Below are 12,013 nucleotides of genomic sequence, written 5' to 3' on the forward strand. Positions count from 1 at the left end.
CAAAACCATGTAAATCTACATAGCAGGTTTCAGATCTTAGAACATAAACCAGAATTGTACAGTACAAGGACAGGCTCTTCATCCCACAATGTCTGTGCTAACAAAATGCCGAATTAAATTAATCAGTTCTGCCTGTACATGATCCATATTCCACATTAATTATCATGTGCGTATTTAAAAACCTCCTGAAGGCCACTATTATATCTTCTTCCCATTTAACCCCTGCCAGCATATTCAGGGCATCTATCCAGCTCCATAGCACCCCCAGCAAAGAGGACATCTTCAAAAGGCAATGCCTCAAAAAGGTAGCATCCATCGTTAAGGGCTGCCATCCCTCAAGACAAGCCTTCTTCTCATTGCTGTTATCAAGAAGGAGTTACTGGAAGCTGAAGGCAGACACACAATGTTTGAGGAGCAGTTTCTTCCCCTCCAACATCAGATTTCTGAATAGACAATGAACAAGCCCATGAACATTACCTCACTATTTTTGTTCTCTTTTTGCACTGTTTATTTTATTTTTGTATGCATTTCTTATTGTAATTAATAGTATTTTTATGTATTGATACTCAAAATAACAAATTTCTCTATATATGTCAGTGATATTAAACCTGATTATGATTCAGAATTTTAGAAACCTTTAGTAGGTTGCAGGATCTTGATGTTTCAGACCTGATAGGGAAGGATTCCAACTGGCTGCATCACCGTCTGGTATGGGGTTGGGAGGGGGGCACTGCACAGGATCAAAATAAGCTACAGAAGGTTGTGAACTCAGTCAGCTCTATCACGGGCACTAGTCTCCTCAGTGTCCAGAACATCTTTAAGGAGCAGTGCCTCAAAAGGATGGCATTCATCATTAGGAACCCCCATCACCCTCTTCTCATTTCCTCCATCAAAGAGTAGGTACAGGAGCCTAAAGGCGCACACGTAATGATTCAGGAACAGCTTCTTCCCCTTTGCCATCAAATTTCTGAATGGGCATCGAACCCATGAACACTACCTCACTAACTTATTTTCTCTTTTTGCACTAATTGTTCAAATTAACTTTTAAAATATGTATGTTTTACTGTAATTTATAGTTTTTATTATTGCACGGTACTGTTGCTGCATAACAACAAATTTCACGACGTATGCCAATGTTATTAAACCCGATTCTGATCTGAGGGAGGTAAAAGAAAGTGGAGGAGTTACATTGCTAATCAGGGAGAATGGCACAATATTATTCAGGAAGGACAAACAGAGAGCTTGTCCACTGAGGTAATAAGGATAGAACTCAAAAACAGGAAGGTGCAATCTCTCTGTTGGCTTCCCAACATCCAGTGGGAGCTAAAAGTACAGATATGTAGGCGGCTGGAAAGATCTTCCTAATTGCACTCATGGGATATTTTGACATTACAAAATTTATGTCATTGTTCAATCTTGGTGTTCAGTTGCAGTAATGAACACTGTGGGCTTTAAAACCTAGCACAACGATAGTATACTAAATACAGAACCAGAGTCGGTTTTTAGTTTGCTGCACTGTGAAGGAAAAACCTGTTCAAACTTAACTTGCTTCCTGAATTAAAGAAGGTACAGCAATCACATGTATCACTTTAGATTATGAGTAGATTATGAGCTGTTTTGATTAATCCATATTTAATCAGCATTTTTTAAAATCTGCTCAGAAGTCCCAATTATACCACCTGGATATTTAATTAATTACACCTCTCTTTGAAGAAAATCATGCATATTTATTTTTCTTAGTTTAACAAATTACATGAAATTTCTTTGACCCAGAAAATTTTTTAAAAAACAAAGTGAAAAGATTCTACTCTTGAGACGCCAGCAAAGAAAATGGAACAAAAATGCACCTCTATATTTATCTTTCTTGGGTTTCTAAAACTTGAAAGGTTAACTTCTATTGACAGTCAGATCATCAAAAAGTGGGCCAGAACAATGCAAGAAGCCTTACTAATAGCTTTTTGAGGACATTTCAAGATGAGTGATAAATGTTGTACTTCCTAATTTTTTTTTAAATTTAGAGTACAATACGTGACAGGTATCTCTGGGCTCAGTCTGGCCTAATTTCAATTCAATCAGCTGGTTGATAATGGATGTAACATGGGTTCCAGTGGTGTATGTTGGATAGGTAAGACGTTGATATATGGACAGAGTTTCTTTAAAGCGCAAATTTACAATTAGAATGAAGTCTCGCCAAATGTGTAGTCATACGAACACGAGAAAACAAGCCCCCTCAAGCCTTCCCCACTGTGCAGTATGTTCGTGGCTGATCTATGCTGGCCTTGCCTTCTCTTCTGTGACAGTTCCCCATCATCCTAAATCCCTCGATGTCCTTTATCTATCTCCTTCCTTAAATATAGGTTTCTTGTCATGGGGAGAGGTGTAGTAGGGATAAGCTCCACAACCTAGTAAAAGTGCTCATGGCGTCTGCCTCAAATAGTCTCTGACAACCAAGTCCAGCTCCTGGCCTTCACATGTTGCTTAGCAACTAAGCCTGACAGAAATGTTTTTACTGACAGAAGGGGCAAAGGCGGGTTACTGGCACCTTAAACCAGGTTTCAGGCAGGTGAGGCTTAACAGCCATGGCTGGCAACTCATCTAGGAGAAGGAAAACTCTAATCGCAAACCCCACTGCCTTGAGGTTATACCCACTCATGGGGAAGGCTTTGGCAATGAACCCCAAGAAAAAATCCGGAGCTGAATCCCTAAGACAGTCCTACATTGAGTTCGACACTAACTGGCAAGTACTGCGATGCCGTTGGTGTAAAAGTGTACTGGTCTTTGTTGTTCCTTTGGATTCATCAGCTGCTTGGAGAGGGGAGCCTGCGACATGGACAACTCTCCATATCGCACTACCCAGGCTTGCTTTCTGGCTTGTGTATCAACACAGCTAGGATGTAACATCCATGATCACCTCTGACCAACAGAGGGCCTACTATTTATCTTTAATGATCTAGTCTCCATGAGCCTCAGAGATAGAGAGTTCCAGAGATTAACTACTCTCGAGAGAAAAAAATTCTTCATGCCTTGGTTTTAAATGACTGTCCCTTATCTTGTAATTATGACCCCTTGTTCATGACTTTCCCAAATGAAACTATCCCAACATCCACCCTATCAAGCCACCGCAGGATCTTAAACTGATTGAATAATGTATGGTGTATAACATGAGAGGAATTTCTTATGAAAAGTTGTTGGAGGGAGGTCACATTCCTGAAAAACGGACTTGCAATTTTCTGTAATACAAAGTTGTATCATCTGCATGTGCGTCAAGGAATGCAAATCAAGAAAAATAAATCTTATGTTGATTTATTTACTTTTTTTTACATTTGTATCTCAAATTTTTGGAAAGTAATTTGATAATTCTGGAAGAATGAATTTCTGTGACTCGACCAGCCATTAAAATGGATGTAATCAAAGGAGTTCCACCCTAAGGACTGTTGCGGTAGAGAACAGTCACCTTTTTAGGAGAAATTAAATCAATGTTTGAGATAAAGGAACAAGGATAAAGACAGAGATTAGTACAATTCTGAGTGGGAAGTGGGCCTGGAATAAAGGGTTGGTATAGACAAAATGAGCAGAGTAGCATCTTTAGCTACATTCTTTTTCTGAAACATTTTGAAGGGAGGTCCGAGAAAAGCCAATGGGATGCCAGTGTATCAATGTAAAGTCCAGAAAATCAGCCTGAGCAGATTGGGAGGCTGGGGGTGGGGGTGGGGTGGGTTTGTTGAGTAGTATATACAAATGCAAGAGCAACAGTGAAGTTTGCTTTCACTCATAAAGATGCCCAGCATTTACTTCCCAAACTAACTGGCCTTAAAAGGAGCGATGAAGAGCAGCTGCAATTCATTCTGCATAGATTAGAATGGCCAATTTCCTTCTCAGAATGAAGGATACTTATGAACCCTAAGTTTTTAATATTGGGGTTCCTTGGTCACGATTACTGATAAAAGCTTTATATTCCCAACTTATTTAATTATCTGATTTTTAATTCATCCCAGTAGGTGCAAGCTAGTTTCTTGACCTTGGTGCTGCTATTCCCATTGTAAGCAGAATTTCAGGAGATGAGTATATTGAGGTCTTGCTCCCCATTTTGAATTGTTGGAGAGTTTGGTTCCTCAGCTCTCAATCACTCGACCAATTAATGATTATCATTCCTCACCTTTCCAAACACCCAGCTCTTGAAGCCTACCTGAAATCAGCCAGTCGGGCATCTTGCATAGCCCAGCAACTTGTTGAAGGAGCCCTGTAAACACATTAGAAAAATTAAAACCTGCCCTACAACAAGTCTCCCAAGCTCAACAATGAAATCAAAGCCTGTAGCTTTGAGCCTGATTCCTTTTCCTACTTCTGTGATCCCATTGTTTAGAAGATCTTTGTTTAAAGTGACTGGTTCTTAAAGCTGCCAAAATCATTGCAGCTCCAACTAACATTTTAGCATCAATTTTGTTGCCCAGAATTAGATGTAGGAACTACATTGACCCTATTTTGTCATTCTGTTGTAGGTGCAAATGGTGAAGACATATGAGCTGAAACTGTACCTCCCCAGGGATTGCCTGCCTGAGCACTTAGGTGGGACCCTGAAATTGGACCATTCCAGCTGGAACAAGCAGTTTTTAATGTCACCAAATGGACACACTGACTCGCTGGACGAGCTCATCGCAGGCTTCCCGAAGGACGAAGTGTCCGTACACGTACCGGGGCTAGAAGGGATGACGGTGGAAGAACTGCTGGACCATGTCAACACCGTCCAGAAGAGGGGAATCTTTGAGGAATATGAAGACATCCGGCGAGAGACCCCTCCAGGCACATTCAACTGCTCGTTGTTAGTTCAGTGTTCCTTTCCACATAAACAAAAAGGTTAAATAACGAGCCCAGGTTACAGTAGGCATAAAAGATTTTGCATGTTTTTCTTGAGGGATGGTTAGAGCATTGGTAAGTGGGAGGAGGGGCGTCTCTGGCAAGGGAGTTCAAAACAAACAAAGTGTCTTAAGAAGAAAAATGTATTATTCAGGGTGGATACCAGGGGCCATCTCAAGATTAAAGAGATCTGTGAAGATCTGGAACTTTTCTCCCAAATGGTGAAACTGGTCAAGAGAAAAGCTATTTCAAAGGACATGAAACAAATGATTCAAAGGCTCCTTTTCGTTTCTGCCTCGTGTAGAAACATGCAGATGATGATGTTTCCTTATTAACAATTTCCCACGTATTATGAATAGTCTGACCAGAATTGTAGCAAACTATTGCAGTCATTCCTTTTTCTTCATGCATAGTGTTGTTGGTAAAGCAGAAACTTGCAGGTGTGGCAAAGAATGTTAGAGTGTGTGGTGTGTGTTTATGGTGCACGTGTGGTGGCTTCCAGATTTTAATCAGCCAAAGACAGTTGAGAGAGAAGTGGAATGATGGGAAAGTCAGCTGCAGTGTCAAACCACAGGGCAGAAATTGTGGGGGCAGAGTTCACTTCAGCTGTCTGACCTCAACTGGTAATAGTGAAGTGGAAAGAGTAAATTCTTTCCAAACTGCTTGATGAACATTCTGGTGTACAGTGTGAATGCTGAACCGTGCTGCCTTGTGTGCAACTGTTGTGTCATTCTGTTACACCGAATAGCCAGTATTTTGAAGCGGAGTCCATGCTCCCACCACCTTCCCCACCACGCCCATTTATATGTACAGGACATTTCTGCCACCTCACATGCTCAGCAAATCAGGTAGCACCAGAGATAATCTTTCAGGTCAATGATCTTCTGTCAGAACTCATTCACTCGAAATATTAGCTCTTCTCTCTCCTCTGTTACCACTTGATCTGAGTGACCCAGCATTCTGCATTTTTAAGTCCAATTTCAAATAGTTTAAGATTTGTGGTTTATAAGAAGTTGCCTCGATATTGGTAAATGTTCCCACTGATAATGGAGTCACAGAGACTGACGAGTTCCCTTAACTTCGTAGTGAAAGGTTAACGCTTCCTTTCTGCAGCAAAATCAGATTGACATCAAATACTTGACAAAAAGATGGAAGGGCAAGGTAGTATTGGCAGGAAATTTGTACTGCTACTGCAGTACCAGTAGAGGCTGCAAGGCTAATTTACAGGTAAATATTTAACTTATTTTGTCTATTTTTAATCCAACTTGAGTGATTGAGTTAAAAGTTTAAAGAAAGACATAGAACAAAATTTATATACAAAGCAAAGTTTTGTTTTTTTCTAGTTGAAAATCACCACATGGCAAAATTTAATCACAGTAACAGAAGATGCAGGAAGTACTGATAGGAGTCGGCAGGTATGGGCATTGTGGGCTGAAAGGCCTGCTTCTGTGCTGTATGACTCTAAGCTGCACCTGTGGAAAGGCAAACAGTTAATGTTTCAGATCAACGCCCCCCCCCCCCATCACAATTTAAAAGTTACATCTGTTTTTCTTTCCATTGATGTTTCACCATCTGTTAAGTGTTTACAGCAACTCCTGGTCTCATTTTTGATCAGTGGCATTTTCTGTTCTTGCGTCAATTTCTGGTACTCTCGGTGTTTTGTTTTGTGGAATCTTGCAGAATGTGTAAGTCTGCAGCAAGCACTGTCATTCTGGTCAGCCACGTCTGCACCAAAGGAAGTTCAGCTCAGCTTACTGAGCTAGCTGCTGAGGTCAGACATTTCTGGGTGTTGGGGAAGAGGGAGAGTTACTAGGAATCTTCAGTCACAATGTGTGTACTACTCAATTGCTGTAAAACAGCATGCATTAGATAAAGCAATCCACTTTTACAGGTCAGGTCAAAGCTCTGCAGTTTTACACATCCAGACGTTTGAACAGTTAACAGGAGGAAGAACATTCCCATGCTCAGTAATGGCTGACAATAGCAAAGCTGAAGCACTTGCAGCCACCTTCAGTCAAAAATGCCTAAAGGATAATCAATCTTGGCTTCTTCCAGAGGTCTCCACCTTAACCAAAGAAACAGACTGGACACAGGAAAAGTGTATGGGACCAGGAAACATCCCATCTGCTGATGTGAAGACTTGTGCTCTGGACCTAGCTGCACCTTCAGCCAAACTTTTTCACTGTCTACTGCTAGCATCTACCCAGCAATATGGTGAATGCCCTGCACTGCTTTGAGGGTGTGTTCTGGAAGGAGGGAGGGAGAGGATGCAGTTGTGGTGGTCCACATGAATACCAACCCTTAATAGAACTAGGAATGATTGATGAAGAACTGGGGTCCAAATTAAAAACACAAATCCCTGGACAAAACATCTGACTGGTTTGCTGAAACATCTACAAACTGGTAGAGAAACATCAGGCTGATACAGTGAGGCAATGGCATTAGTTCTAAGGATGGAATGGGCTGTTCTGGGGATCCACAAACAAGGTGGGATCTGTGTCCAGATGAATTGAATAACTAGGTGGTCCTTTTAGGGGAAAAATGTAAGGAATTGGGAGCTGTGGAAATTCAAGTCCATAGGACAGGCTAAAGATTTGGGTAAAAGTGGGTTGGGAAGGGTCTGAGACCTTGAAGATAACAGCATATTAGTGACAGTGTCAGTCAAGGGAAAATAGCACTGTAGAGCATTCTCAACAAAATAGATAATATTAGTGACTCTGATCCACAATGCAGACTGACTGAGCTAGGAAAATAGGTACCCTAAAATAAATGACAACAGTAAACCAAATGTGAAAGGATTACATGCCAGAACTGAGTTGAGGATGTGCTCTGGAAGGAGGGAGGCAGAGGATCCACATGAGTACTGTCGCTGAGAACATTGCATGGGATAAAGAAAGGGAGTCAAGATGCAGCACGAGGTCTGGTGGAATTAGTAAGTGTAAGAATAGAATGGGTCTTGGGCAAGGCCAAATAGGCATCAATCAGCAGTTGCTGCAATTACAACACTATTGAATGACAGGCAGACAAATGTTGCTGGGTAGCTCACAGCCTTTCATCTCTGAAGGCCCTTAAACATTACTAATGTTCAGTCTGCTCACTTTATTCCTCTTTTATTTAATGTAGCCCTTAGATCTGTATGTTTTTTCTTCCATTTGCTTAATTTTATTCCTCAAACAAAGGCTACTCAGTCATCAATCCAGTTGATTTTATTGGTTTTAGAGCTCAAAATTGCCACAACTGAAGACTGGTTGACCTACCACCCAAGGAGACACCCCATGATAGTTTGAACAGTGATCTCTCTCCCGGGTCATTTGCATTGTTCCTTTACATGCTTCCCTGTGTCAGCCTGATGATTATAGGAAGGATATGGAACCTGCATACAGGGGAGATTTACCAGGATGCTACCTGGATTAGAGAGCATGTCTTGTGAGAAAAGATTGAGTAAGTTAGGGCTTTTCTCTTCTCAGTCTGTCTCTCTTATCTGCTGAGTGCTGCGGCATTTTCTGTCATTACTGATTTACATATTAGCTGTGCAATTCTTTAAATTGCTGGCTAAATTTCCCAGCTGCCTTAATGTCACAACCTTACAGCTTTGGTAGATGAAAGAATAATACTGTGTAATACTGCAGTACCCATCTTGACAATGAAGAGTTTCATTGTGAATCTGTGCCTGACATCAAACGTGTTTCCTCTTAAAATGCCAAATCTAAATATTTATTGCCCTGACTGATTTTATCAAAGTCCAGTCAGTTTCCCTTAGTCAAAACTTTATTCTTTTATATTCAGTAAAATCTCCAAATATACTTGTTTTTTCAGTCAAGATTTTATCATTTCATCTTGTAATAATTTTAGAAAATAACAACCAACCAGTAGTGTATTAGATCTCTGTACATACCTGGAATTTGTTTTTTTTCCTGTTTTTCAGAATCTTTGCATATAACTGATAAACTTTACAAGAAGAATTTCCACAGTGAAATGAACTTTAACACTCCTGCTAAAGAACAAATCAAAAGAAAAAAAATAAATAGAGCATTATAAGCCTCTTAAGAATATAAGTTGCCCTTCAACTTTACATTAAAAAATGTAATTTTTCATCCTAGTTGGATTCTATTTCCAGCTAAAAAATAATTTAGAAAGAACAGCCCTTTGGTTCTTTTCCTTCCTCATTTATATTCACATTTTTTTCTTATGCAAAACAAAAATAACTCAAAAGTTGCTAAATTTTATATAATACTTTAAAACTGGCAGAAGGTTCACATACAGGAGAGACAGCTTAACGGATATTTTTAAACTTTAATAGAGGAACACTAAATTTCTTATCATTCAAATTCGTACCTTCAGCATAGCAGCATCAACCAATATTCTGGCAGTATTCCAGCTTTCTCTTTTTCTAATTGATTTCTGACAGGAACTCAGGTTACAAAACCTGGTCACCCCACAATCCTAAACAAAGTGTCTGTCTCACCACAATTAAAACATGATCCTCCAGAGACACCCTTTACAGATGTCCCCCCCCCCCTTTTACAAAGGTAGAGCATTCCTATGAAACCGTTCTTAAGCCGAAATGGCGTCGACCGAAGAACCATTAATTTATATGGGAAAAATTTTCATAAAAGCAAAAATCCTCTTTGTAATGTGAAAACAGGTTACTAATGTAGGTCTTCTGTAAAAGGGAAGTGGCGTAAAGCACGGGACACCTGTATTCCTGTTAATGCATAGAACTTGTGCTAATGTTCCTCTTTGTGGGCTTTGCTTCATTATAATCATTTCAAAAGTTTTGAATTCCATACACCATAGGGGTCACATGTCCAAGTCCTAGTAGGGTCATTGTTGAGCTTGACCCTGACCCAACCCCTCCGTGCCACTGTGCCACTGTTCCACTGCACTACCATGCACTCCTGAGTAATAATCTTATTTTGCACGAGTGCTTGAGCTACACTGGGCTCTGAGGAGAGGAGACTTTGTACCGTCTGCCACCATCAGCATTCTCAAAAGCTTAGTGACTAGCTGCCTTTACGAGTACTGACACTAGGGCATCTTTGATCATTGTCACAATAGGCTGCCTAACTCCTACACTCACTGTGTTCATTATGCCTTCTCTAAATACTACTCTATCTGGTTAAAGCACCACATTTTCAGCCTCACAGAGACACAAAAGATTCTTCAGATGCTAGAACACACACAGAATTCTGCAGAAATACAGCGTCCATGTTGATGTTTCAGGCAGGGATTTGTTTGTTCCCTCCATAGATGCTACCTCACCTGCCGAGTTCCTTCAGCATTTTGTGTGTGTTGCTCACATTTTTGGCTTGGCTTTCTTCCAGCACATCTTTTGCATCTTACACTAGCACAACAGTGCCACGCTGCTGCTGTGTGAGGGCCGCAGAACATTCTGCCATCGTTCTTCGTGAGCAGACATAATTCATAAGATTTTCAATTTCTTCCTTTTGCCTTCTACAATTCTTACCATCTCTAGGGCACAGTCTAAAGCTGTATATGGCATCAATTTAAAGCATTATCTACTGCAGTTGTTTTTTGATTTATTCATTTGTAGTAATATTTATCACCTTCTCAAAGGGACTTGGGCTTCATTCATGAGGCACTGTATCCTACTTAGTATTTGTATCGCTGCATCACTGTTGACAGAGACCTGTCCTGCTTTATCCACCCCCGAATTTTGTTCCTGCACCCCTGTTGAGTCACCGACATTATAAGCAATTGATGGTGGTTGCTCCACCGCAGATCATTCACACTCGCTCCCACTCCATTTTTCCTACACGTCTGACGTCATGAGTAGCTAAATGACTGCAGGTTTGGTCTGACTCATCTTCGTTGCACTCTTTCAAAATAATAAAAATAAACAAGCTTTGAGTATCTCTTTGAGTAATTACCAATCCAAAAATCCTCCCATTAGTTCCTTCTGTATTTTTCTTCTCCGCTATATATTTATCAGTTTTCCCTTTGGAAGGACACAGTGGAACACAATGCCACATCTATAGGCAGTGCGTTCTGGACTCCGACTGCACAGTGTGTTTAAAAGGTGTTCTTTCAAGTCATTCTTAACAAACTCGCCCTTTAATTAACATAATAGCCAGACGATTCTTTAACCGTTACCTTACTTAGCTAAGCTTCCACTGATGCCTTACAATTACAGGTTTATAGCTATTCATAATTAAAACATCAAGAGAGTTTGATTTGCTACAATGGAAGGAATGAGGTCCAGGAAGTCTGGCAGGATTAGTTAATGTTCCGTTGTAGTCTTCAGTAGGGAATTAACCATAGAATTAGCATTGTATATAACGAAGGATAATACACACATATTACAAACCAAATTTACACAGTTAATGAGCCCATAATATGGAGGAATTTTATCAGGAACACACCAGGAACCAATCACTTTAGAACTTGTATTTTATAATGATCTTTCAGATAGGAGCTTTGGTGGAAGTGTGATCATAGTTATGAAATAATTTTATCTCATGTTTGGTATAGTCAATTCTAAATCAAGCATCTGAACTCTGAACAGATCTTACTTCAAAGGCATGAGGGCAGTGAATTCAAAGCTAAGGTAAGCAATGGTAAATATTTAAAATAATTGTATTTATTGAAAAAATATAATAGTTGACAATCTCCTTTGTTCTAGTGTCTTAAGAAGTGATAGAATTCAATGGATACACCAGCTTTAACCTTCAGAAATTTTCTGAAATAGAAACATAGAAAACCTACAGCATAATACAGGCCCTTCAGGGTCTGTAAATGAATTTAGTAAACAAAATCCTAGGTAGAGTAGACACAGAGAGGATGTTCCCTATAGTGGAGGAATTTCTTTAGCCAGATCTTTCTGAATGTGTGGAATTCAATGCCACAGATTGCTGTGGAGGACAAGTCATTGGGTGTACAGTGGTTGCGGTTAATTAGGCCATTGGTTATTTGGGACAGCTCTTAAAGAACAAAAAATAATTGAGAAAATAGCTAGAATTCCCTTCATTTATTCAGGACACTACGCTGCTTGATTGGGACAGAAGACTTGTCGAGCAGTTTTTAGATAATGTCAGTTGTGTGTGTTTGTGTTCAAAAAGCAACAATTTTTGTCACTGATAGTTGGTAAGACAATTCAGAACTGTTTTGCTCACTGTGGTTTCAAGAATTCAGACTTGGC

At 40.0% G+C, this 12,013-nt stretch overlaps 1 protein-coding gene across 7 annotated transcripts in view; it reads left to right on the plus strand.

Annotated features, from left to right (window-relative positions):
- The window catches only part of ptpn9a (protein tyrosine phosphatase non-receptor type 9a), a 248,321-nt gene that overhangs the window by 170,271 nt on the left and 66,037 nt on the right, over positions 1–12,013 (plus strand). For all 7 annotated transcript variants that reach the window (XM_059946076.1, XM_059946071.1, XM_059946073.1 and 4 more), the window contains one exon: positions 4,500–4,819. In XM_059946076.1, the coding sequence (XP_059802059.1) occupies positions 4,500–4,819 (320 nt within the window). The remainder of the gene's footprint in view (positions 1–4,499; positions 4,820–12,013) is intronic.

The sequence above is a fragment of the Hypanus sabinus genome, chromosome 21 (genome assembly GCF_030144855.1).
Source record: "Hypanus sabinus isolate sHypSab1 chromosome 21, sHypSab1.hap1, whole genome shotgun sequence".
Lineage (NCBI taxonomy): Eukaryota > Metazoa > Chordata > Chondrichthyes > Myliobatiformes > Dasyatidae > Hypanus > Hypanus sabinus.